General features: G+C 50.1%; 1 protein-coding gene across 2 annotated transcripts in view; it reads left to right on the plus strand.

Moving 5' to 3' along the window:
- The window catches only part of ANTXR1 (ANTXR cell adhesion molecule 1), a 45617-nt gene that overhangs the window by 16087 nt on the left and 3224 nt on the right, over window positions 1-26306 (plus strand). The window contains exons 9-17 of one of the 2 annotated variants that reach the window (XM_030290068.4): window positions 2891-2951; window positions 5468-5566; window positions 7416-7485; window positions 7723-7801; window positions 10530-10625; window positions 17646-17687; window positions 21669-21764; window positions 22357-22524; window positions 24855-24935. In XM_030290068.4, coding sequence (XP_030145928.3) covers window positions 2891-2951; window positions 5468-5566; window positions 7416-7485; window positions 7723-7801; window positions 10530-10625; window positions 17646-17687; window positions 21669-21764; window positions 22357-22524; window positions 24855-24935 — 792 coding nt within the window. Of the gene's footprint in view, window positions 1-2890; window positions 2952-5467; window positions 5567-7415; window positions 7486-7722; window positions 7802-8793; window positions 9217-10529; window positions 10626-17645; window positions 17688-21668; window positions 21765-22356; window positions 22525-24854; window positions 24936-26306 lie in introns of those variants that run through there. The other variant, XM_072917635.1, reaches the window with a different exon arrangement.

The raw sequence follows: 26306 nt of genomic DNA on the forward strand, positions 1-26306 counted from the left end.
TAGGAGTGCTGGAGGCAAGGAACACGAGGCAAGGTGACAGGATGGGGTCCTGTCATCACCCTGCTGTGACAGGAGCAGCTCCTGGGACAGGAAATCTCCTGATCCTGGTTGTGTGTTAAACCACAGCACCAGCCTGGAGCTCATCTCAGAGCTGTGAGGGATGAGAAATGAACAGCACCGAGCAGGGTGTGTGGCACTGGCTGGTGTCTGCATGAATACACAAGTGGTTCACCTTTTAATATAATTTCTGTGTGCTCCTTTTGGGTTCATCCTCTCATTTAACTTCTGTGTGCTCCTTTTGGGTTCATCCTTTCATTTAATTTCTGTGTGCTCCTTTTGGGTTCATCCTTTCATTTAACTTCTGTGTGCTCCTTTTGGTTTCATCCTTTCAGGTTTAACTTCTGTGTGCTCCTTTTGGGTTCATCCTTTCAGGTTTAATTTCCAAGTGCAAATTCCATGCTGGACTTTGCATGTTTACCAGCTGATAACCTCATTTGCACTGAGTGTTCCTTGTTAATTTTAACAGTGTAGGATCAGCTTTCTGCTTCTTTCTTCCCCCAAATGCACCTTTAAGGAGGACTTGAAGGTATTTATTTTACTTAGCTCATGTAGATATTATTGGACAGGAAACACTCCATAAATAAATGGCTGTTTTCTAATTGGCAACAGACTTTGGCATTCAGTAATTGAGCAGAGCTTGCTAATGAGCACCTGGCATCAGACTGCAGGTCATTACCACTGACACTAATTAGGCAGCAACCTTCTCTTACACTTCAGCATCCTGCTAGCTAATTAGAATTCCCAGATTTGGTGGAAAGGATGTCTAAGGAGCGTGCAGCTGCTGTGCTGGAGTGATCCTGGCTGGGTGCTCCTCGTGAGCAGAATATCAAGTGAAAGCTCCCAGCAGCTGCAGAATTTCACTGCCCTTCTTGCCTTGGCTTCCAAAGTGACCTCCTGGGCCTCACCTGGCAGAGAGGGAACGGGGCAGGAGCTGGCATCACCACCCTGCCGTGGGATCTGCTGCTGGGTTGTTTAGGTGTGGAAACAGTTCTTGAAAAACAAAGACCGTGCACTGCAAGTGAGGAACAGGCCATTGACTCTTCAGCTGCAATGTACAGACATTTTTGATAAATACTGACCACCTTAACACTTAAATGGAATGACAGGTTCAGAGTTCTACACAGTTCACTATGAAAACAGCATGGCAAGTTACATAAAAGCTTCAACTTCAAGGATCCTTGCTTTTTTTGTTAAATTAATTACTTGGTTAGAAAAGAGAAAGAATCTGCGATTCTGTGACATAAAGAGTTTGTTTTGGGGTTTTTTTGTTTGGTTTTTTTTGCAATAGTTCTGCCTTTTGCAGTAATTCTGCCTGATGTTCACTTTAAGTTAGGGTGTGTTGGAATGTTGGAAACTTAATCTAATGTTGGAGACTTAATCTAAATCAAAATAAATATTGCAGTTGGCACTGTGGAAGTGTTTAAGGGCAGATTTTATAGTCATGTAAAGGGATTAGACTGGGCTGGGAGAGCTGCACCATCCAATTGAGACACCTGCTTTTCCCCCCTCCGAGCTGCCTTGCAGCAGGAATGTTTGTAAATAGCTGAGCAGAAGTCATTAATCTCAAATTTAATCATGTGGGGTTTTACTTCGTTGAAAAAAGTGCTGATTGTATCCTACATTCTCTGTGTTTTTCCTTATCCTGTCTATTTAAATTCTTCTATTTTAAATTCTTCTCAGTTCTGTTCTCAGCTGTTGACTTTCTCTTTTTTTCCACTTGACAGTTCCTGTAAAAGCTTGTTCCTGCAAATCTCCTCTCTCCTCAGCGGTCAGGCTGCCACCAGCTCAGACCATCCTGCCTCCTTCAGCCCCTTGGTACTTTCAGCCCTGCTTTCTGAGTAAAACTTCTGTTTAAACATTTTAAAAAGCAAAGCCTGGCTCTATGAGGAGCTTTTGCAATTAGGAATTTGAGGCAGGGCACTGTGACTGTGGAGGAAAAAAAAAACAAATTCTCTTTTCCTTGCAGGGTTTATTGTATTGGTTGCTGTTCTGTCCTCACAGATGTTTCAATTTAAAGTTGGGAAAATAGTTTTCATGCTGGATTTGAGTCACCAAAGGATGCTTGGCTGACATTTGCTTGCCTCTTGGAGCTGAGCTGAGTTTTGCTCGATGTCCCCTGGTGCAGGGGCTGGGGCTGAGCCCCCCGAGCTCTGCCCAGGCTCAGCTCTGGAATAAACACCAAATAAATCCTCTGCCTTCAGAGCCCAGCCTGAGCCAAGCAAGTCGCTGCAATGAGCTGCTTAAAGCCAGGTCCAGCCCTCCCAAAGGTGCTCTGCTCCTTAAGCCTGGCTTAAATCCACGAGAATTGTCTGTGCTTTGCTCTGAGCCCTCAGGTGGGCTCCATAAATCAGATTAAAACAGGAGCCGCAGCCCCTAGTGAGACTGGAGAAGTCTCTGCTGCAATTTGTGGGATGATTTAGGGCAAAACTGAGTGGTTTTGTTTAACCTTGTGACGTTTGGTTGGAGCTTTGTGCCCTGAGCAGCTCTGGAGGGGGAGGGCAGCGATGCCCCCACAGCCCTAGGAGTGCCGTGGGGCTGCAGGTCACCACGAATTTCAGAATTATTGCACCACGCTGGGACAATCAGGATCAGAATTATTGCACAGAGCCCTAGGACAGGAGAGAGCCTGGCACCCCTGGCACCCCTGGCACCCTCACCTTGGCACCCCTCCCTTCCAGCAGCCCGGGGAGGGCAGTGGTGCCTGCTGGGGTGGTTTGGAGTGGGCAGGGCAGGAGCTGGGGCTGTGCCAGGGATGCAGGTTGCTCTGGTGAGTTCAAGGTTTGTTTTCACACCTCCGTGCCTGAGGTGCTTCACGTTTTGTCCCTTTCAGATTTTGAAGAAGTCCTGCATAGAAATCCTGGCAGCAGAGCCCTCCAGCATCTGTGCAGGGGGTGAGTATGAGCGAGGCCATGCCCTCCGTGTTGCCCAAAATACAATTTTCAGTCTGTCTCTAATTGCTGGAGAGTGCCAGATTCACTAATTACCAGGGGCTAAATATTTCACCTTTTTTGGGGGGGTGAATTTCTTTTTCACCTCAGGGCAGTTTGCACAGTGCCCCATTTCTGCCAAGTGATGTCAAATGGGATTTTCTTCCACAAAAGGCCTGAATTCAAAAATTTTGCATGAATGTTCTTCTGTCAGACCAGTCTGCCGTACTTGGCTGTGAAGTAGATGCACTGCACTTAAAAAGATATTTACGTACTCAAGGGATAAACAAGGATGCTTCTAGAACACAGATGGTTTGAAATCATCATTTATAACCATCTTTAACACTTTCTAAGGGCTTTGATCTTATCATGCCACTCCTTGTGCCTGAGTGGGAGGGCAGGGGTAGGACCAGCTGTGCCCAGAGAGGAAATGCAGAGAGCTTCAGAAAAACTGCATCAGAATTTGACCAGGACTTGGAAAATGCCAGCAGTTATTTGGATCCTCCAAGTCTGGGCAAACAGTCCCTTGCTCTTGGCCTGCGGGTGGTTTAACCACTTTGGGAGTGATGGAAGTGCCCCTGGCTACACAAATTATGTGCTTTAGTGTCCTTAAAATCCGAGTTTGCCGGCACAGCTGGGCCACCTCGAGTTTTCACATTGCTGTGCACGTCCTTGAGGGATGCTGCCAGATTTTCCCCTTTATTTTTGTTTGCCAGGAGCCAACCTGAGGACTCTGTGTTACCTGAGGCCACTCCTGCACTGCTGGCTTGTCTGAGGCACTGCAGGGGTGGATTTCAGCATGGCCATTGCTCTGAAATGAATTTCTGGGTGGTTTGGCCATGCAGGGGGCACTGGGCTCTCCTTCCAGCCCCTGGTCCTGTGATATCTCTGATTTCTGCTCTTTGTACTTGAACCCTCATCCCCAGAGCCTGAGAATTCCGTGATTTCCCTTGAATATTCAGCAGAGCAGAGCTCTTGTGCCCTTCCCAAAAGCTGCCCCAGCACACCGAGGGCCTGGAGCAGCTTCCCTGCATGTGCTGGGATGATTTTCAGCTTGGCTGCAAACCAGTGGGGCCTGGAAGGGAGCCCAGATTCCAGAAATCTGCTTTTCTTGACAAGTACAGTGTGCAGGGCCTTAGGGAGGTGAGGAAATGGGGGCTGTGAAATGCGAGGGCAAAGGGCTGAACCTGCACAAAAAGGAGGTTCCTGGGTGCTGGCCCTGATGATGCTGGCCCTGATGCTCTGGGGTCACTCCTGCTTGCCTTGCACACTTTTGTGTCCAAATCCCCTTCCCCAGCCAGGCTGCAGTGGGGAGGAGCTGGGTGCCTCTCCCAGAGGGGCACAGGAGTCATGGGGGCTGCTTCCCCTGAAATTACCTGGGAAAGGAACACCCAAACTTCTCCAAATTATCTCTCACTAGAAGATTTTTTTGGCCTTTCTTCACCCAAAACCTTCTGCCATTTAAAATGGACACTTGGGGAGGGCAGAGCTCAATGTCTCTGAAGTTTCATGTTTCCACTCCAGGCCAGTCCAAGCGTGTCTGTGCTGAGTTGTTCCCTGCTTCCAAAAATCCACGTGGAAATTGGGCATGTCAGGAAAATTAATCCACAAACATCAGAGGTTTATGTCCAAAAAGGAGGCAGAGGAGTACTTTATTCCAATAAAGGGAGAGGCCATGGAGCATTCCCCTGGGGTCTCTCCAAGTTTTGGAGGACACAGCCACCCCTTTTATCCTAATTTTCCTTCTCTCTTTCCCCCTTGACTGAAGTACTTGAGAGGTACAGACTTCCCAAAACACCTGATACCAGGGATTTCCCTCTAATATACAACCCTCCCTTTTAATTTTTAATTCTTATGGAATTTAGGGGGGTTCCCTATTGTTCCTTTCATCTTTCAACGTCCAATTTAATTTATCAGCAAACCTACAGTTTATTCGTAAAAGCAAACATATTTTTCATTCACCAATCAGTGGAATCCTGCCCATTATTATTTTATCTCCCAGTGCTGGTTTTATCCCCCAGCAGACCCACAGCTGGTCTGTAGGGACAGATCCCTCATCCCCCTCAGGTACATTTCCAGCAGGTACTGACCCCAAATCCTGGTTCTAGAACAGATATTCCATTTCTGACCACAAATCCCATTTCTGACCACAAATCCCCGTTCCTGACCCCAGATCCAATCCTTGACCCCAAATCCCTGTTCCTGACCCCAAATCCCTGTTCCTGACCCCAAATCCCTGTTCCTGACCCCAGATCCAATCCTTGACCCCAAGTCCCCGTTCCTGACCCCAAGTCCCCGTTCCTGACCCCAAGTCCCCGTTCCTGACCCCAAGTCCCCGTTCCTGACCCCAAATCCCATCCCTGACCCCAAATCCCATCCCTGATCCCAAATCCCCATGGAACAGGCGGTTTTAGCAGGGAGGAGCTGTCCCAGGGAGCTCTCCCCAGCGCCCCAGCGATAACCAGAGCCTGTTTTGGCAGAGTCCTTCCAGGTGGTGGTCAGGGGGAACGGCTTTCGGCACGCCCGCAACGTGGACCGGGTGCTCTGCAGCTTCAGGATCAACGACACGCTCACCCTCAGTAAGCTCCGGGCTTTGCTTTGTTTTCTTTGCTTTTCTTTGCTTCTCCTTCCTCCTCTCAGCCCTGGGCACCTCCAAACACCCCGGCTGTGAGAGCAGAGCTGGGGGCAAAGGGATTGTGTGTGAAAAGGGAGATTGCTCCTGGCTGAGCATCCCTGCTGGGCTGGGAGCAGGGATCAGGTGTGGTTCTCTCCCCTCACCTGTGTTTTGGGGTGCTCAGAGCATCCCTGGTGGGCTGGGAGCAGGGACCGGGTGTGGCTCTGCCCTCACCTGTGTTTTGGGGTGCTCAGAGCATCCCTCAGAGCTGTGAGCAGGGATCAGGTGTGGTTCTGCCCTCACCTGTGTTTTGGGGTGCTCAGAGCATCCCTGGTGGGCTGGGAGCAGGGATCAGGTATGGTTCTCTCCCCTCACCTGTGTTTTGGGGTGGTTCTCTCCCTTCACCTGTGTTTTGGGGTGCTCAGAGTGGGTTCAGGTATGGTTCTCTCCCCTCACCTGTGTTTTGGGGTGGTTCTCTTCCTTCACCTGTGTTTTGGGGTGCTCAGAGCATCCCTCAGAGCTGTGAGCAGGAATCAGGTGTGGTTCTCTCCCCTCACCTGTGTTTTGGGGTGCTCAGAGTGGGATCAGGTGTGGTTCTGCCCTCACCTGTATATTGGGGTGGTTCTCTCCCCTCACCTGTGTTTTGGGGTGGTTCTCTCCCCTCACCTGTGTTTTGGGGTGCTCAGTGCCCTGCTCCTGCAGCTCTGCTGAGCAGGGGATTCCTAACCTGGGATTTGCTCAGAAAAAGCCTAATTGCCCTGGAGGCAGTCCTGACCCTGCTCAGTGTAAATTAAATGCATTAATTTATAAATTCATATTAATTAACAGAAATGAAAAATATATCTCCATTACAAAGTTACTTTAACGCCACATATATAGACTCCATTTTAAAATTTGCAAAAAGCCAATATTGCAATATGTGTCTATAACAATGGGGAGCCTCCAGCCCCTCTCTGGGCTGCAGAAATCTGTCCTGCAGCAGAAGTGTTGTTTTGTTTGCTTTCCCTGGGTGAGTTTTCCAGGCAGGAGTCAGATGGGCCAGAGTTATGCAAACCAAATGGATGCTCTTGTGTTTGGAGCACAGCTCATTTTTGTGGTGAAGCACAAAACATTCTCCAAACAATCTGATCTGTGCCTGCAGCCAGCCTGGAGCTCGGCCAGGGCTGATAAACCTTCTAGAGAGGCTGGGGTGGGCAGGGAGAGAAAGAGAAACAAAAACCTAAGGAGATCTGAGTAAAAGGCCTTGCAGGATGAAGCAGCTTTTGTTTAGTGAGTGCTGGCACGGAGCAGCCTTTGGCCTCGCTGCCGGAGTGAGAAAAGGAGAAAACAAGACACTGATCTTCATTTCCTTGGCATGTGTGCGCCGAGACAGTGTCATAAATTCATGGGAGTTCATGATACGCTCATAAATCAGGGGAGGACAGCCCTGTGGGAGCAGATGTGCCCCAGGGCACAGCCAGAGAGCTGGAAATGGGCTGGGCAGCTCCTGGCAGTGCTGGGCACCAGAGGTGGTACAGAGCTCTGGCTCCAGTCTACAGGGCAGGAATACCACTCAGTGCTCCTGCTCCTCGGGCCCCGTGGGAGTTCTCTCATCACTTTTAAAACCAGTGTAACTCAGGCTGGAAGGTTTAACTGAGGTTCAGATGCTTCTGCTTGAAATGCTAAATTTTCTGTAATACACAACTTTCCTAATCCCACAAGCTCCTCATTCCCCAGCTCATTTATTTACCTATGGCAAGGAAAAGCATCCTTAAACCTGCTCTCTGAGGCCTGTGTGGGTGGTTTGGCACTAATGGCACTCTCTCCCTCTCCAGATGAGAAGCCTTTCGTGGTGGAGGACACCTACCTGCTGTGCCCGGCGCCTGTGCTGAGGGAAGTTGGCATGTACGTCTTTGCTGCCCCAGTATTCATGGGGACATGGGGCTGGATCTGCTCCCTGTGCTCTGCTGCTCTCCTTGGTCCCATGTGGCTGCCAGGGTGCCATCCCCTCGTGTTCACAGCGTTCACATCCCCAGCTGTGCCCGGGAGCACTGGGAGCACTGGGAATTACCTGTAAAGGGATTTCTGAGCAGGCACAGGGCTGTGTGTGAGCTGCCCTGACTTGGTTCTGGTTTTTTCCAGGGAAGCAGCTCTCCAAGTCAGCATGAACGACGGGCTGAGCTTCATCTCCAGCTCTGTCATCATCTCCAGCACGCACTGTGTGAGTTGTGGTTCCTGCAATGCTTCTGGGGGTGCTGGGGTTGGACACCAGGAGCGTGTCCCAGCAGCAGCAGGGCTGCCAGGCTGGCTCTGCCTGCTCTGAGGGACCTGTCCCCCCCTCTAAGGGGACTTTGAACGTGTGGCAATGGGACATTTCGGGTGTCTCGTGTGCCACAATGTGGCCAAGCCTTCAGTGACACCTCCAGGTCTGTGCTGGGACAGGTGATGCCTTGGGAATGCTGACTGGAGCAGAGTTACAGAATAAAGCAGGGATTTATTCAAAGCATCTCCTCAACGGATCCACCTTGGGCAGTGCCCAAGATGAACCAAAATGGTCACAAAATGAGCCCCAAAATGGTCACAAAATGAGCCCAAGATGAACCAAAATGGTCACAAAATGCACAACTTGTCACGGGGTCTGTCACTTTTCTAAGTTCTGCTCCATTTGCATATTGGGGTTAATTGTCCAATTCCAGCTTTAGGTTATGCAGTCCCATCCTCCTTGTTTCTCTCTCTTCATTCCACGCTGTTTGTGCCCTTGGGCTGAGATTTGGGTGGCTGTCCTCGGTCCCCAGCTAGAGCAGGACCTGAAAAACGCAGAAGTTAGAACTGAAGGTATCACAGGGACCAGGGCTGGGCTGGCAGTGCCCTGGAGGTGTCTGTGCCTGCCTGGCCACTGCCCAATCCCTTTTTCCCTGTAAGCAATAGCTGTCCTTTTCTATCAACTGCCCGTTCTTAACTCTCTGGAGTTCATCCAGAGAAGCAAACATTCAATTAACAGCATGGCTGAAGCAGACAGCTGCTTTCCTGGCAAGCAAAGAGCAAAAATGAAGTCAGGAAAGTCAGCTGGACTTTGACTCCCTGCTGGAAGAATGAGCAAGAGGTGGCTGGTGGGGTTGGGAGCTCTTGGACAGGGATTCAGTGCTGGTGCTGGGTCAGGCCTGGAGGAGCTGGAAGAGAGGAAAGTGTTAAATGCTGTGTTGTGATGTGCAGGTCCTCACTGGAATGAAATCAGACATTTGAAATGCTTCAGCCCTTTCTCAGCAGCTGTACCAGACTGGGAGGGAGATCTCAAAGCACCAGTGGAGCTTTCTGAGCAGGCAGAATTTTGTTCCTGCTTCTCATTCAGCTTGGCTGAGTCATTTATCACTCAGCTTCTGCCTGAGCACAACCAGAGCTGTATGAAGCAGGCACTGCACAAGTGGCAGCTGAATTCTGGGTGGCACTGGGGAGTTCTGACAGCTCCAGCCCTGCCCAGGCCTCTGGACTGTGATACACAAACCCCCAGCTGGCCAGGCCAGCTGCGCTGCAGAGGAACAGATGTGCTGGGGTATCAAAAATTGGCCTTTACAGGTTGTTCCTGGGGGAAGGGAAAGTAAAAATAAATTCTATTTTGTAAAATAAACAAAAAAAAAAGTCCCTAGAAAAGAGTTTAAATTTGTTTTGTACTTTAGAAAATAGATTTTAGAACACTCCTAATGACCAAATAATTGGTTTAATATGGGGCTACAGGGCAGATAACTATTAGACATAAAAAGCACGATTTTTTTCTACAATTTCAGGGCAGTAAAGCATTGGGATCACATTTTCTAAAGCCTTGAATACCAGCAGGTTGCATTTTGCAGATGATGGATGGACCTTCGTGCTGTTTGTCTGGAGGAATAGCCCCAGATGAACAGCTCTGTCTTCTCAAATGAGCTTTTTTTGTGTGCACTGGGGTCCAAGTTCCATTTCCAGACATGCCTTGGGTGAATTTTTCTCCTGTGTGGATTGCCTCCTCCTGCTTCCAAGTGTCATAGATCAGGTCGTCTTGGTCCAAGTTCTCCAGAAATTCCTTCTGCACCAGCAGAGAGTTTGGAAAATGCTCCCAAACCTGGTTGTTCTTCCATTACTGTGTGTCCTGGAGTGGTGGGAGGTGATCAGGCTGCAGGGATTGGAGCATTTGTTACGCAGCAGGTCAGCCTGTCCCTGGAGCTGTCCCAGTCTGACACGGGCTGGGGGTTTCAGGGTCTCCCTCGTGCAGCAGGAACATCTCAGAGAGGTTTAGGCCAGGCCTTGCAGCTCTGGGAGCAGCAGGACCTGGCCCAGGGGGGCTGGCACAGCTCAGGGGTCACAGGCACAGCTGCACTTCTGCTGCAGAATTGCAGAAAATGGGTTTAACTGGGAGAAGTGTCCCAGCCCGAGAGGAGGGGACCTCCTGGAGTTAATGATGGGGAAACTCCCTGTGTGTCCTGGTGCTGGACTCAGAGCTCTTGGAAAGCTCCTGGCAGGGCTGCTCTGAGTCAGCACAGCTGAGAGGAGCAGCAGGACCTGGGTCATGGGCCCTGGAGATCTCTGAGTTTGGAGCTGTAACACCAGCACGTCTGGGCTGCAGGAGGGAAGAGCTGCAAGGAAACTGCAGGGAATCCTTGCCAGAATTGTGGTTGTCTCATCCCTGGCAGTGCTGGATGGGGTTTGGAGCTCCCTGGCACAGTGGGACATGTCCCTGCCCCTGGCAGGGGTGGCACTGGATGGGTTTTGAGGTCCCTTCCCACCCAAACCCCTCCACGATTCCACGACTGTGTTGTGAGCTCTTCTTCAAATCTTTAGGATATTCTGGGAGCATTATGTGAATTTTAGTCTGAAGTAAGAGAGAGAGAAGAATGTGTCTGTGACAGTGTGTGAGGACAGCTCTGTGTCTGTCAGGGGTGTCCCAGGTGTCACACCGAGCTCTCTCTGCTCTCCTGCAGTCCGACGGGACCATCCTGGCCATCGCCCTGCTGATCCTCTTCCTCCTGCTGGCCTTGGCTCTGCTCTGGTGGTTCTGGCCCCTCTGCTGCACCGTGGTAAGTGACAGAAATCAGCAGCACCACGCAGCATTTCAGCAAGAAATGAGGGGGGGGGAGGCAGAGTTTTCCACAGGGCTGATCCCAGGATTTCTGCCACTGCAGGCTCTGCCTGGGGCTCCTGTTTCATCTGCCCAGCCACGGATTAGACCCATGTTACCAACACCCAAAGCTTGCCAGGAGCCTTTTAGCCTTGTGTTTTGGTCACTGAATGGAAATAGTTTGCAGAAATCGATTCCTTGACGTGCCTGGTGTGGATTTGCTAACCCTGGTGGCAGCATCCCCGTGCTGAAGGGCTCCTGTGGAAGGGCAGGACTGATCAACCCACACTGGAGTCCTGCTTCTGCCTCGGGGGCAAGGAAAAGACATTGCTAGGTGTCCAGATTTTTGTGAGATGAGCTGGGTTTCCTGGATCACCGTGTCTGAAAAGCACTTTGAATGGCACAGTGGCAGTCTGACTGTGCTTCAGTGAGCTTTGTCTTTGCTCCAGGCGCTTTCACAAAAGTTCAGCAGCACAATCACAGAGTTAAAGCTTCAAAAGGGCAGAGAGAACTCAGGGGAGAAGGAAGGGGTGAAGGGAGGCAAGAAGGGAATCACAGGACTGGAGATGAGCTCTCATCTCCTCTGCTGTCTGTCTGTCTGTCTGTCCCACCCTGAGCATCCCTGCTGAGCCTGGCTCTGCCTTTCCCAGCGAGGATCAGGGTGAGGGCTCATTGCTGTGGAGCTCTCCATGCTCTTCTTTTGGATCTTGTTTGTGCTGCAAATGTAGAATTAGGGACACAGGAGTGTCAGCAGGACTGGAGCCTGGGTTTGTGGCTGGCTGCCTGTCACCTGTCCCAAGGTGCTTTCAAGGCTGCCCAAACTGGGCCCAGTTTCTGGGTCACCACCAATATTCCTGATTTTCAGAATTCCTGCTGTAAATTTGCACCGTGTGGTAGCAAACCTACAGGGCAGGGCAGAGAGCTTTGGAGCCACACACTGCAGCACACTCTGTGCTGCGGTACCCAGAACAAGGATGGAAATCTTGCAGGAAAAATCTTAGTTGTCTGTTTCTGTTCCTGGCTGAAAATGGGGATAAAACCCTTCTCTTCACAGTAGTTTGGCACCTCAGTCCCAAGATGAAAACCAGAATGGAAAAAATATTTATTTGGACTTTCAGAACAATTAAAAAAACCCTGGTTCTAAAATTGGCCAGAGGACTGGCAGCGTGGTAGGTTGCTCAGTTATTTGCCTAAACTAGATGGCACGTTCCCAGGGGAGCTGGGCCAGCTTTTTGTTGGCACATCTGCATGGAAGTCAGGGAAGATGTGCCCTGTGCAGGAGAATTGAGGGGATGGAGGGAAAATGCTCTCGGTGATGCTGCTGCTTTGAGGCTCTGTGAAGCAGAAAGATGAGGCTGATGAGAAAAAGGCATAAATAAAAGCAGCAGGGCGTGGAGGGGATGTGGAGCTGTCATGAGGGCACCGTGGCTCTGCTGCAGTGGAATCATGTGAGGACAGTGGTCATGTCACAGCCCCGAGTGTGAAAAATAGTCCAGATAAGCAAGGTGGGTGCAGCAGAGAGAGGGAGTCTCTGGTCCACATGAAACTTTAAAAGTTTAATATTTTCCAGATTGAAATTCTCCATTTAAAACATTTGCTGGAGATAAAAGCTTTTCCTCACTCTCCTCCTTTACCTCCCACGTTCCCTCCTAGCAAGGTCTGCAAGTGGGGACTATCTCACTGATATTTTTCCAGCGTAGTCAAACACTTCCCTGTAGCTGTTGGAAGGATTTTATTCCAAGAGCCTGCAGGAAATCTCTTCCACCTCTCTGGGAGGGCATCCGGTGTGTTTGGCAGAGATCAGCGGCCAGGATGCCTCACTGCTCACTGCTCACCCAAAAACGCTGCAGAACCAAAGATAAACCCCTGGAGGAGCGCCCAGCCTGTCAGGATGGGGAAAGGGAGCCCAGCAGAGCTCTGGCCGCTCTGGAAGTGGCACTGGGAGGAATGCAGAGCTGTCAGGAGTGAATTAAGGGCAGAGGAACTGCCTTGCACAACAGCCCAGAGCTCCAACCTCGAATAACCAAACCGCAGACCCGGAGACATCGCTGTGGATTCCAGCCCAGGGACATCTCTGAGATAATTGGGGATGTGTCAGGGGAAAAAGGAAAAAAAAACACAACAAACTCTTCTCTTACCAAGTATAAATCTGTTTCTGAGCGACAAGCACATTGCTAAACCCTGAAATTCCTCTTGGCGTGCTTTTTAATTAAATAGGAGTCATTACTATCCAGCAGTTCTTCAGGAAAGACACTGAGCCAGCTTCATCCCTGGAGTAAATGGACTGGAGTCAACAGACTCACTCTGGAGGTTTATCTGGAGCCCAGTATCTCCTTGGCACTCGTCCATGAAGGAATGCTGTTTCCAAATGCATCCCAGTTTATTGGTCTCAGAAGGGCTCTGGGATGGAGCCTGGAATTCAGCACTCGCTTTACAGTAGAGGCAATTGTTGCTTACTAGATCAGAACAATAATAACTCTTTGCTGTGCCTGATGTACCAGCACAGGCACAATTCCCCTGGATACCTGTGGAGGATATTACAAAAGCACAGGAGGCATGAGGAGCCTCTCCAGAGGTTGTGGGATGTTCACTGAAGAACAAAGGAACAATTCTGCCGTGCTGAACTCCCCGAACTGTGCTCGTAACAAGGATGGCAAGAAGGAAACGAGCACAGACACCTCCAACAGGGTGACCCCACCTTTGCTGAGCTGAGCAGATGTGCCAGGCAGCAGATCCCAGCAGATCCCAGCAGATCCCAGCAGATCCCAGCAGATCCAGCTCCTGGCTGTCCCCAGGCCTGCCTGTCTTCCCATCCCTGCTGTTTCCTGAGCCCAGCACAGCCTGGAGCAGCCCGGACACCCACAGCAGGAGCCCTTGTGCAGGAGCTGCTCAGCTGCCCAGGGCTGGAGCTGTCCTGGGCAGGAGGCCAGCGGGAGCCTCAGGTTTAATGGTGATATAAATCAAATAGCTTTTCATGCAGAGGTAAGCCAAGGAGATAATAAACCTCCAAACCTGTCCTAAGGAGACACGTCGTTAGGTTGGCTTGGGAATGGAGCTGCCTCAAGTGTTTGGATGGACAGTGAAGGCAGGAATAATGTAATAGCTGGGAGGGTCTCCCTTCTGGGATGGTGCTCATCCATCCCACCTCCTCCAGGTTTGAGCTTTGTCTCCCTGCTGCAGCCATGCAGGGTGGCCTGAGGGGCTGGGCTGGGTTATTTGTAGGAAATCTGCCCCACCTCGCTCATTTTCATACTACAGTGATTTTAAATGCAGGGGTGTGGCTGGCAGATAAATGAGGTGTTGGTATTTAGGCACCTAAGAGCAGTTTTTAACTTTAAAGCTGTTTTCTGGAAGCTTGGAAGAACCAGCAATCTGTTTGGCTCGAAGTCTGTACTGCAGCTGACCAGAAGGTTTGGAAACAAAAAGCTGGATGGAGAAAATACAGAAAATATAGATTAAAACCACATGGCCAAACTGCTGGGGGAGAAGGGGAGGAAATGCATAGGCTCTGCAGAGCTATAAAATGGCAGGGTCCCTGCTGGCTGGATGGAGATTCCTTACAAAGATCCCTGGATTCTGATTCCCACCCTCTCCCACGAGCACCCCAGGCACAGCCCCTCTGCAGTTGTGAGTGAGGACAAGGGCTCCTGTGCACAGCCCCAAGTGGCCACCGTGGTTTTCCTTTGCCCAGAAAAGGGATTTCATTTTTATGTTCTTCCAGAGGAAGTGGGTCAGACACCTGGACGCTCCCCAGTGGCTCGGAGCTGGTTTGTCTGTGTGAGTGGAGCAGCCCAGGAGAGGAAAGGACCCGTGCAGACACTGCATTGCTGCTGCATTCCCTGCAGGGCTGCAGGCAGGCTCCAAACCGTGCCAGGGCTCATGAACATGGAGCCTTTTCCTCTCCAGGACAGCCTCTCCTTCAGAAGTGAATGATTTTGACATGTGCTGTGCTCCTGCATTGAATTTGGGTTTGTGCAGCTCACCTCCGTGTCTTTGGGGTGAAGCAGCCTTTTGTTGTAGTTTAATCAGTTAAAACTGAACCTCCTGAACCTGCTCCCAGGCTGACAGGGGAGGTCAACTGAAAAGGATGAGTTAACTTTCCACGGGACCTCCTTTACCTCCTACTTGCATCTCTGAGAAGAAGATTGCATTTTATTGCAGCTGAAGAAAGAAACTGGGGCAGGCCCCTGCCTGTGCTAGCTTTGAAGTGCAGAGCAGATCCTCAAGGGTTGCATGGATACTGAGAAGACACAGAAGATATGACAGAAATAAAAAGGAAATGTTCCTTTACCCAACTCATACCTCAAATATGAAGCAGTCACAGGACTGAGAGGTCAAAACTATAAATATGGAAGGGGAAAAAATAGGAAATTAGTCAGATGGATCATAGTTAATGCTATTAAAATCCTTGTTTATTAAGACAGCAAGAATATATATTCGGTGTTTTCCAAAAGAGTGAAGGTAATTAAGGACAAGAAGAATCTGCTCAGTTCACAGCATGCTTCCAAACTGCAGTCCTAATTAGAGTCAAAGTCCTTTATTTCTTATTTTGTACTGTTTGCTTCATTTTAAATGATGATCTGTCCCATCCTAAAGCAGATATGCTCCTCTGACAAGAAACATATTGCCCCAATTTATCATCTAAAACTCCAGGGATAGTTACTGAGGGATTGCTGGACACGGAGAGCTGCTGGAGATTTCTGGGCTCCCAGGACGGAAACCATCCCAGACACATTCCTGGAACCTGCAGAATTTGGATCAGCATGTGCTTTCTTGTGCCTGAATGGCTACAGAAATTTCAGGGCCACAGCAAATTCATCCTTCCCAATGTTTTGAACCTTCCTGGAGGTGGCTAATAGCATTCCTGTGCTTTGCCCCTGGGTTATCCATCAGCAAGAGCTGCTTCTCCACAGATCTGGAGTGGCCTTTGTCCTCAGGTGTTCCTCACCTGGAGAGCAAACCCGGGCAGAACCCGATCCCTGGCAAGGCTGGTCTGGAACAGAGACCAGACAGAGCTAAATGGACAAAATAGGGATTTATAAAAGGCCTTAAAAGGACAAACCTTGGGCAGGGTTTTGGTTCTAAAGGAGGTCTCTTGACAAATGCCACCCGTCAGACTGACCAAAATTAATCTGAAAATGTCTCCTGGGCCTTTAGGTGCATTGCACACTCTGTCTTGTTTAGTATTTATTGTGTCAAGGGACACAGAAGAGGTGTTGCTGTCTCCCTCCCACACCTCTGACGATGCTGATATCCAGGATTTCCTCTCCACAGAGTAGCACTGCCATGCAGGCAGCATTTTCCATCCACTTTTCACAGAACCCCAGAGTTCTCTGGCTTGTAAAAGACCTCTGGGATCACCGAGTTCAGCCTGCAGCCGATCCCCACAGAGCACAGGGTGCCACCTCCAGGAATGGGGACTCCAAACCTCCCTGGGCACGCATCATCCACCTCTCATCTACTTCTCATCATTTTTTGTCATTTTACAGTTTTCATAATTTTGGGTAATTTTAATTGGTTTTGGTAGTTTTCATAATTTTTCGTAACTTTTTGGTCATTGTCACAGTTTTCATCATTCTTGGCCGTTGTGTCACAGCTTTTACAGTTGTTGGTCACTTACAGAACGCTCACCCCCCGTGTGCTCTGGGCTCCTGAGGCACCAAGTCTCCGGGGCAGGGGTCCCTGGGGCTGGAGGCCACCGAGGCAGGAGCTCCAGGAGGAGCCGGTGGTGGCAGAGCCCAGCACTCAGCAGTGCCCGGGCTGGGGCTGAGCTGCTCCAGCCCCATTCCTCCCTGCCAGAGGCACATGCTCCTCATTAATGGCCACATTGCATGACTGGGCTTTGCAGAGCAAAATAAAAACAGTGAGCTCATCACAGGGGGAAAAACACGAGTGAGAGGAGTTGCTGTAAATATTTATATCTTCAGGGCCGTTAATGTGATTGCAATTTTCCCTTTCTGCAGTTAAACGACCAAGCTGTTGCTGGTCGGGATGGTATTTTTATTTTTATTTTATTTTTAGGGTGATTTTGAAGCCCACTCCTGTGTCCCCCAAGGCAGGGCAGCTCTGCCCTGACAGCCAGCTCTGAGCAGAGCTCAGGACACTCGGTGTCACCTCCCCTGGTGCTCAGACAGCCCTGGGGTGGCACTGCCATGGCCAGGGTGAGGGGCTGGACGTGCCTGGTGTCACTGCCCTCCCCTTGGACACCTCTCTGTTGCTCTTGGATGCTCTGCTGGCAGCCAACTGCCTGCCGAGCCCTGGATGCAAAGTTTCTGCATGAAATAATGGCCTCACACCCACATAAACTGAAATGGTTTCTATGGAGAATATCCTGGGCCAGGCTGCAGCCTCACCCTGCTTGCTTTATTAGAAAATGAGCCATGTATGTGTGTGCATATATACATTTATATTTGAGTTTATGGCAGTGAGCTATGTTAACCTGGTGATGTGAAGAGCACGAGGCGGCAGAGCCTTCTGGAGTGAAAAAGGAAGAATGGTCTGGGGGACAGGCAGGGGGTTAGCACTGCTTGGCAAGGTCCCCAGGGCATTTTGCTTCACGTTGGTTCTGATCTCCAGCCTTTGTTCACACTGGAAATGATTTGGGGCAGGATTTGAGAGGGCAGGAGAAAGAGGGGCTGATTTTCTGTGGCTGTCCAGGTGAGCATCACTGCTTAGAGCCAGCACTGACTGTGGCAGCTGCTGGGACTGGGACACTCAGGGGTGTCAGACTTTGGGTTTTCTGGATTTTCTCGCACAGGGTGGAGGTCAGTGAGCAGTGTGAGTGTGGGAATGTCTCTGTGGCAGGGCTTTGGGACACTCCTGCTCCCCCTGAGTGACAGTGGCACCCAGTCCACCCCAGTGGCACCACTGTGCTGCAGGAGAGGTGTCCCAGCAGCACAACCTGTTGTTCTCGCCTTTGGATTTCAGTCGTGCTGAGGAACAAAGAATTCATAGTTCTCTTTCTCTTTCATCCTTCTAGATCATCAAGGAACCTCCCCCACCTCCTGCAGAAGACAGCGAGGTGAGTTACCCTGACCCCTGCTCTCCTCGGTGTTCAGGACAACGTTTTGTTCAGAAAAGCTGATTAAATCGCCTCAGAAAAGCTGCTCAGCTCTGTGGGCTCAGTGAGCAGGTAGGAAAGGACAGGTCAGACCATCCCTCCTGGCTGGGTCAGAGCAGCCAGGCTGTGATTCCCACAGGGCAGCCCTTAAGCCTGTGTTTAACTCTGAGTTAGTGCAGCCTAAATACGTGCTTAGCTGCCTTCCCGGAGTGGCATGGTTGTGATTTTGGTGGTTTGGGATTTAGAGCCGCTCCTGGCAGGAGCTCCCCGTGCTGAGCACAGCTGCTGTGGGAAAAGGGAGCTCCTGGGGCACCTTCAGAGGGGTGGAAAAGCCCAGCAGGACCCCTGGACACCAGCAGAGCTGCACAAGCTTTAATGGAGAGTGATCAGCAAAGGTTAATCAACGTTAGAGCTCCCATCCTAACTCTGCTTGCAGGTCTTAGATGAGTCTTGCCACAAAGGGCCAAAGCTGTGCCCCCATTCCCGAGCCCAATTTCCATCTCCCCTTTCTGTGTGCTGCTGTTCCAGCCTGCAGCGAGTCCCTGCCCTGCTCCCAGCTTTTCCAGGTGGGATTTCCCTGCAGCCTGGGCTCTCTGCAGGGCACTCTGATGCCAAGGGCAGTTTTCCCACTGGCTTTGGGCACCCAAGGGCAGCCCTGGAACCTCCACCTTGGCCACTCCAGACAGGCCTGAAGCAAACCCCAAATCAGACCTTTCCCAGAGCCAAGGGGGTCACCTTTGGGCCCAGTGCCTCTCTCTGCAGGCACCTGGCCATTTCCCCGAGCAGACTTTTGTTTGGGCTGTGTGAAAACCCAGCAGCTTTGTCAGCTTCTGTCCTCTGAATGAAAAGGAAAATATTAACCTCAAACTGCACATGCTTTGTTCTGCATCACCCATGCCTCCAAGCCAAGGGATTCAATTGCTGAAATTAATTAAAAGACATCATTCTGGAATGCTGGCTCCCTGGCCAAGAGCTGCAGGGGGAAATTGCATCCCCTAGGAGGGAAGAGTGCATCACCTATAAGGAAGTCTTTTGTCAACCCACTAAGTGCTGCAAAAGCAGAGCAGTCTCTGCAAAATCACAGCTGCAGCTTGAAATTCAACTTGTCCAGGCCGTGGAAGCATCAAGATTTTCTACTTTGCTCTAAACAAGTTGAAGATGGAGTTGATTTTCTACAATCCATTTTTTAGGTGTTGCAGAAGCCCCTCTCCCCTGCAGGACTCCAGCAGCTGCTCCTCTCCAGCAGGAGGGATTGCTGGTCCCTTCAGCAGCGGGGTTACAGTTGGATTTTTTCCTTCTCACGAAATTCTTGGCCATAAAAGAAAAAAAACAAAGGAAAAAAAAAAAAAAGGAATTCTTGCATCAGCAGGTTTGGGAGCTGAAGGCCACAGAAGGAAGGAGAATGCATTACACCCTGACAAGGAGGGGAAGCAGCCTCTGCTGTCAAAGGTTTCACTGAACTCTGCTTCAGAGGCCCTGTGAGACTCTTCACTGCTGGTGAAGGAAATCAGCACTGGCCAGAAACTCCCAATTAATTCATTCAGAAATTGCAAATGTTGTCATCTCCTGCTGTGCTGCTCGGGGATGCCAGTTTAATAGCCAAATTCCCATTTTATGGCCACATTCCAGCTTAATAGCCAAATTCCCGTTTCATGGCCCAATTCCCATTTCATGGCAAATTCCAGTTTCATGGCCAAATTCCAGTTTAATAGCCAAATTCCCATTTCATGGCCACATTCCAGTTTAATAGCCAAATTCCCATTTCATGGCCACATTCCCGTTTCATGGCCAGTGCCATGTGAGACATCCAGTGCAGAAAGGGCAGTTTCTGTGCTGATCAAAGCCACCAAAGGCTGGTTTGAAAAACATTTGTGTCTCAAGGATGAGCTTGTATGAAGTTGTTGAGGCTGGAGAAGAGAAATTCTGAGGAGCTTTCCAAGCAAAACCTTCCCTGGGAACAGCAAGGTGTCCCCAGAGAGGCACAAAGCAGCTGAGAGGTGGCCATGGGATCTGGGGATGGCTGCAGTGTTGGGAGAAGGGGCAGAAAGGGGTCTTGAGGACAGCTGGATTGCCTCTGTGCTCTCTCAGCACTAAAATTCTGTGAGAACATCTCTCACACAGAGAAATTATTGTCGTGTCGTGGCTCTTGGTGCAGGCAGAGCTCTCCACAAACGCTGAATTCTGACAAAATTCAGGCATTGCAGAGACAACTGGGAAAATAATTATAAGGGTGGGGAGAGGGGTAAGTTGTCCAAATTTTTTTTTTTTTTTTTTAATATCTGGCCAAATTTCGTTTGAATTCTTACCCTGAGTGGTTGAGATGTCCCTTGTGGAGCCTGAATTATCCTTGTGTTACCCACAGATGAGGTTCCCTCAGGTCAGGGTCACAGTACCCAGAGCCGGGCTGGCCTCTGAGATAAACACAGAGCTTTGTTTTCTGCAATGCAGCACTTCTGAGCCTGGATCCCTGACTGAAACACAGCTCTGTCCTGCTTCTTCTTCTTGTTAAGAGAAACTCTAGCTCCATCTAAAGCAGGCTGTGGGGGTGGAAAGGTGCCAAGTCCTGTCCAGTGGATTTCCAGCATCCTTAAACACACTTGGATTTTCCGGGGCTGCTTTTGATGCTGCAGCTCAGGTGCAAACCCCATGTGGAGGAAAGCACAGCTGAGAAGGAGAATCCGTGCCTGGCTCACAAATTGGGGTGCTGGATGTGGGTTTGGGTGCCTTTTCCTTCCCATTTCCCTGCTCCTGCCTCCCCCAGCTGCCCCTGGAGTGGGGAGTGCATGGCCAGGGGTGCAGGACAGGCTGCTGGGGGCTTTTCCTTGGATTGCAAAACCTGCCCAGAGATGTAAACAGGCTGGTCCTGCAGCAAACTTGTGACTCCTTTGTTTGTCAGGGCTCCTGCTGCCTCTCTGTGCCTGCGCTGCTCTGCTGGGCTCGCAGGGCTTGTAAGGCTTGTGGGGAAAATTTCCTAAACCTTGGTATTTCCTGTTGTGAGAAGTCCAGTCTGTGCTGAGCTGAGGAGAGAGAATTGCTGAAGGAAAATATTTAGATGGCTTCACTTCCACTTTTTTACTTTTTTTTCTTTTTCTTCTTTCTTTCTTTTTCTTTTTTCTTTCTTATTTTTTTCTTTTTTTAATTTTTTAATTAATTTTTTTCTTTCATTTTTTAAACAAAAAAAAAAAGTCCTCATGGAGAACTTTGTGCAGAGATATTGAGTTCTGGGGTTGCAGCACAGAGCCTCAGCTCAGCCTCAGAGAGTGAGGTCAGCTCTGAAGGGAAGAGCCTGGTACTTGTGACCAGTTGTTCACCCTTCCCTTGGCTCAGGACACGTTTTGCAGCCCAGTTTCTGTGTTTTGATAAACTGAAATGCTTTTGGTTGCCGTGAAAACCAGAGTTTTTCTTGGATTTTTTCTTCCCCCCCCCCCCAGTTTTTCAGTTTTCCTGATGGGGAGTTTCAATTTCAAAGTATTTTTGGCTTGTCCAGTTTTGGAAAGCGTCTAAGTTTTGGAGTTTAGCCAAATCCCTGTGAAAAATTATAGAAAGAAGAAGAAAAAAGAGAGAGGGCCCATTTTTCTTTTCTCTCCATGTTTTTTCACAGGAAATACTTCACTTTTTTGATGAACTCTGCTCTTCTGCTGTGCCAGTTCACAGCCTGAACTGTAGAAATTAAAGGGAACGGCACTACAGGAGTGCAACAGAGAATTTAAAATGCCTTGAATTTCACTAGAGCTTTAGCAGACTCATTTTAGATAAACTGAAGGGAACTTTCTTGATCTGTTAAGTCACCCATAGCTGGGTATCACCGTGAGGTGCTGAGCACGTTTATCCCTTCCCATCCCTTCCATCCCTTCCCATCCCTTCCATCCCTTCCCATCCCTTCCATCCCTTCCCATCCCTGCTCCTGGCCCCTGGCAGTGCCACCCTGCTGCTGTTTTGCAGGAGGAAGATGATGATGGGCTGCCAAAGAAGAAGTGGCCAACAGTGGATGCCTCTTACTACGGAGGGCGAGGAGTGGGCGGCATCAAACGGATGGAGGTGAGGAAATGGCAGATGGAGGTGAGGAAATGGCAGGATGGAGGTGAGGAAATGGTAGATGGAGGTGGGGAAATGCCAGGCCAGGGTTCAGCTCTGAGCTGGGCCAGCCCCTGCAGCCCAGCCAGGAGGGCATTTAGGAGGCAGGCACAAACTTCCTGAGGTTTTTGTGAGTGCAGATCATTTTTGGATGGGAATATTTGAGAGGCAAACACAGATTTCTGAATGTTGGCAACATCCTGGTCCATGCCTGGCACACGGGGCAGCGCTGCCACACAAATTACAAGGAAAAGGTTTTATTTCCCTGAAAAGCTCCCGCTCTCCCACATTTTCACAAACCACCATGAAGGACAGGCTCAAAATTTGGGCTGCAGTCTAGAAACAAACCTCACAGCCTGTGCATTGCTGTTCAGCTGGGGACACCCAGAGGCAGGGCAGTTCCTGCAGCAGGGGTGGCACATCCTGATCCTGATCCTGATCTGATCCTGATTCTGATCTGATTCTGATCCAATCCAGTCCTGATCCTGATCTGATCCAATCCAGTCCTGATCTGATCCTGATCTGATCCTGATCCTGATCTGATCCCTCCTTCCAGGTGCGCTGGGGGGAGAAGGGCTCCACAGAGGAAGGTGCCAAGCTGGAGAAGGCCAAGAACGCCCGGGTGAAGATGCCAGAGCAGGAGTACGAGTTCCCTGAGCCCAGGAACCTGGGCAGCAGCATGCGCCGGCCCTCGTCCCCTCGCAAGTGGTACTCGCCCATCAAGGTGAGCCCAGCAGGGTGGGACTCGCCCATCAGGGTGGGACTCGCCCATCAGGGTGGGACTCGCCCACCAAGGTGAGCCCAGCCTGCCCGGGCTGTGGCAGCAGCTCTTCCTGCTGCTGTGCTGTGTGCTCCCAGCCAGGGTGAGATCTGCCCACAGAGCTCTGGGCTGGGGGCAGGGGCCATGGGGGGCTCTGGGACCTCCCCAGCTGTTTGCTCAGGTTTGGGAGTTGTGTGGCTGGGGAATGGGGAGGAATTGCCTCTCTGGAGGAGAAGGGCAAGGAATTAAAACTTCAGGAACAGTGAACCAAGGGTGCTTGAATCTGGTAAATAGCCAAGAAATTCACATTTTAGGATCAGTCATCTTGCTGATCACAGGCCCCCTCTGCTCCACACTGCGCTGCCCCTGCTTAGAATGTTCTGCCTTTTATGATGGAGTTCTTGCCTCTATTTCTGTGTCTTCCCAGACTCATGTCTCTGTAGGTAGACTGAGAGTGGATAGATTGCTTTTTTTAAAATGCTCCAGAGATTTATTTGCTACCAAATGTGTCTGCTGACACTTAACAGATTTGTGTTATTGTTGTTATTCTGCTGTTGCTTCTTAGCACGGTGCCAACTGGATTATGCTGCTTTTAAAATGTCATTTCAGCTGTCTGCAAAGCCAGTGCAGATAATCCAAGGGGGATGACAAATCTGAAAACTTCCTAAGAACCTCACCAAACCCTCGGTTCATCTGACAGGGAGGGGCAGCACAAACGTAGATGGAAGTGAATCAGGGTCACAGAATTGTTAATTTTGGGAAAGCTCATCAGGATCCTCCTCCACCAGCACGTTCCCATTAAACCACAGTGGCCCTGAGTGCCACTGCCACACGTTTCTGAGGAGTTTCTCAGGAATGGGAACCCCAGCAGTGCCCTGGGCAGCCTGGCCAGGCCTTTCCAGCCCCTGCAGTGAAGGAATTTTCCCCACCAGCCAACCTAAACCTCCTTGGGCACAACCTGAGGCCATTTCCTCTCAGCCTTGTTACCTGGAGCAGGAGACTGACCCCGGCCTGGGGCTGCAGCAGCAAGTGGAGCTCTCCAAGGAGAGCTGAGGTGAATCCCAGCTGGATCCCAGCACTCCAGCCTGCCTGGCCGTGTGTCCCTGGCACTTCTGCAGCCTCTGTCCCTCCTGCTCCCTTCCCAAAGCTGCTGTGGCCACCTGCCCTACAGACAGCCCCAAGGTGCCTGTGCCTGGCTGCAGCAGCAGCACTGGGGTAGCTCAGGGTCAGAGCAGGGCTGAATTCACCACGGGTTCAGAGGAAATTCCATGGCTGGAGCTGTGCACTCCTTCATTTGTCATCTGCCCTGAGTTTCTTCTCTCTGGGCCTCAGATCTAGCAGGACTCAAGGCTTTTTTTGCCTTCAGACTTTGCATTTTTTTCCTTCCAAGCGACCTGGTGCTGCAGCTGTGGAGGAGTTCCAGACAGGGAGACACAGCCCATCCATGGAGAGCACAGGAGGGTTTCTGCTTCCAAGAGCAAGCCTTGCCACTCCATTTCTCCAACCATCATCCTTTCCATGATGCACACTGCCTCTCTTCCACCCAGATGTCTCAGAGGCTCCCAGAGATGGAGCTCTTGGCTTTTCCCAAGAAATTGGGACTGACGAGTAAAAAGGAGTTTTTGGGGTTGTTTTTTTTTTTTGTTCCATGGAAAGTTGTCGCTTCGCCTCTGGTTTCCTAAAGGAGAAATGGAAGAAAAAGGTGCTTATTTCTGGAGCTGTCAGGGTGGACAGGAGATCAAGAGCTTCAACCAGCTCTGCTGCAGGGGAAAGAGGGATTGGAGAGAAGGGACGTTTTCCCTCAGCTCTCAGGAGTTCTGTGTCCAGGTGCCGAAGAATCTGACTGAGAAATTTCTGCCCAATTACAAGATACCACCCAAACCCAAGAAGAAAGAGGAAGAAGAAGGAAGAAGAAAGGAACTTGAGACAACACCCTTTATTCTCCATCTTGAACCCATCTATAACATACTAAAAATCCTGAAATGCAAATTTCTCACCCATGTGGCACACTCCACTACTCTCTACAATCTATTTCACACTTTTGTGGTTTCTGGTTTACCTTGAGGCTTTGGAAGTTTTCTCCATGAGTGAGGGGCAAAGTCAGAGCTGCCCTGGGGGTCAGGACACCCAGAGCAGACAGAGAAACATTCCTGGTGGAATATCCCCGGTGCCCTGGCTTTGCCCAGTGCCCCAGCCCCTCCTGCAGGCTCTGGCAGTGCTGGGGCACAGCCTGGCAGCTCTGGGCATGGCTCCTGGCCCAGGGCAGCACCCACAGCCTGTTTCTGTCCTTCCAGGGGAAGCTGGATGCCCTCTGGGTCCTGCTGAGGAAGGGCTACGACCGCGTGTCCGTGATGCGTCCGCAGCCGGGAGACAAGGTACAGCACCCGCAGGGCAAAACCCTCTGCTGCCTCTGCTCAGGGGCACCCTCTGTCCCCTCTGTGTCCCCTCTGTGTCCCCTCTGTGTCCCCTCTGTGTCCCCTCTGTCCCCTCCCTGGGCTTTGCCAGCCTGAGCCGTGCAGCCCTGGAAGAGCCCAGCCCAGCCCAGTTGGCTCTTGGGGCACAGAGCTGCTCCCACCAGTCCCACAGAAACCCCCAGGGCCAGTCAGGGATCTTCCTGCATCTTTGGGCTGCAGCTGTGTCAGGGCATTTAATAATCCCCGGGATATTTGGGGTGTTGGGATTTTCCTTTGTTAAACTGCCCCACTTCACCCGGTGCTGTGAATTCTGATTCTGTGATTCTGTGATCCTGTGAATTCTGATTCTGCAAATTCTGTGATTCTGTGAATTCTGTGATTCTGTGATTCTGTGACTTCTGTGATCCTGTGAATTCTGATTCTGTGAATTCTGATTCTGTGAATTCTGTGATTCTGTGACTTCTGTGATCCTGTGATCCTGTGAATTCTGATTCTGTGAATTCTGTGATTCCGTGATCCTGTAGATTCTGTGAATGCTGTGAATTCTGTGATTCTGTGATTCTGTGATCCTGTGAATTCTGATTCTGTGAATTCTGTGATTCCATGATCCTGTAGATCCTGTGAATTCTGTGATCCTGTGAATTCTGATTCTGTGAATTCTGATTCTATGAATTCTATGAATTCTGTGAATTCTGTGAATTCTGTAAAATGTGTCCTGGTGTGCAGGAGGCTTTGAGCAGCTCCTCTCCCAGCCCAGAGCAAAAGGAGCATCCAGGGATGCTCAGGAGCCGTTTTGAAGGGCACCCAGAGAGGCTGGGATGACACAAAGACGATGAAATTGTGTTTTTTTGGAGTCAGACCTGGGGATGGGGGGTCTGAGGTCACCAGCACACAGATGGTTCCAATAAGGCAGGGAAGTGAGATCACACGGGATTCCTGTGGTCTTCTCACATTTTCAACAGACTAGGTTTGCGTTCTTGTCAGCATTTATGAGGTTATTTTTGTATCAGAAACATCATCAGAGAGAGGTGATGTAAATATAAATGCATTTTTTAGAGAACTTTATCACTTTTAAAATGGAACACAGGAACCCTTATTTGTGCAAATTGCTCACAGGACCCAAACAATTCGTGTTTCTCTGAAGTTCCAGTTGTGCTTCCTTGATAATTGTTGCTCTGTCAGGGATTTATGAGGTCATCAAAATGTGTTTCAAGCTCAGGCTTGGCCAGGAGCTCTTCAATTGGGGACCAAACTGGGGTTTAATTTGTTATTGCATTTTCATTTTGTGCTAGAGTAGGTGAACATTGATATAGAAGGGTGTAAAGAGAGGAA

Source organism: Taeniopygia guttata, chromosome 22, assembly GCF_048771995.1.
Source record: "Taeniopygia guttata chromosome 22, bTaeGut7.mat, whole genome shotgun sequence".
Taxonomy (NCBI): Eukaryota; Metazoa; Chordata; class Aves; order Passeriformes; family Estrildidae; genus Taeniopygia; species Taeniopygia guttata.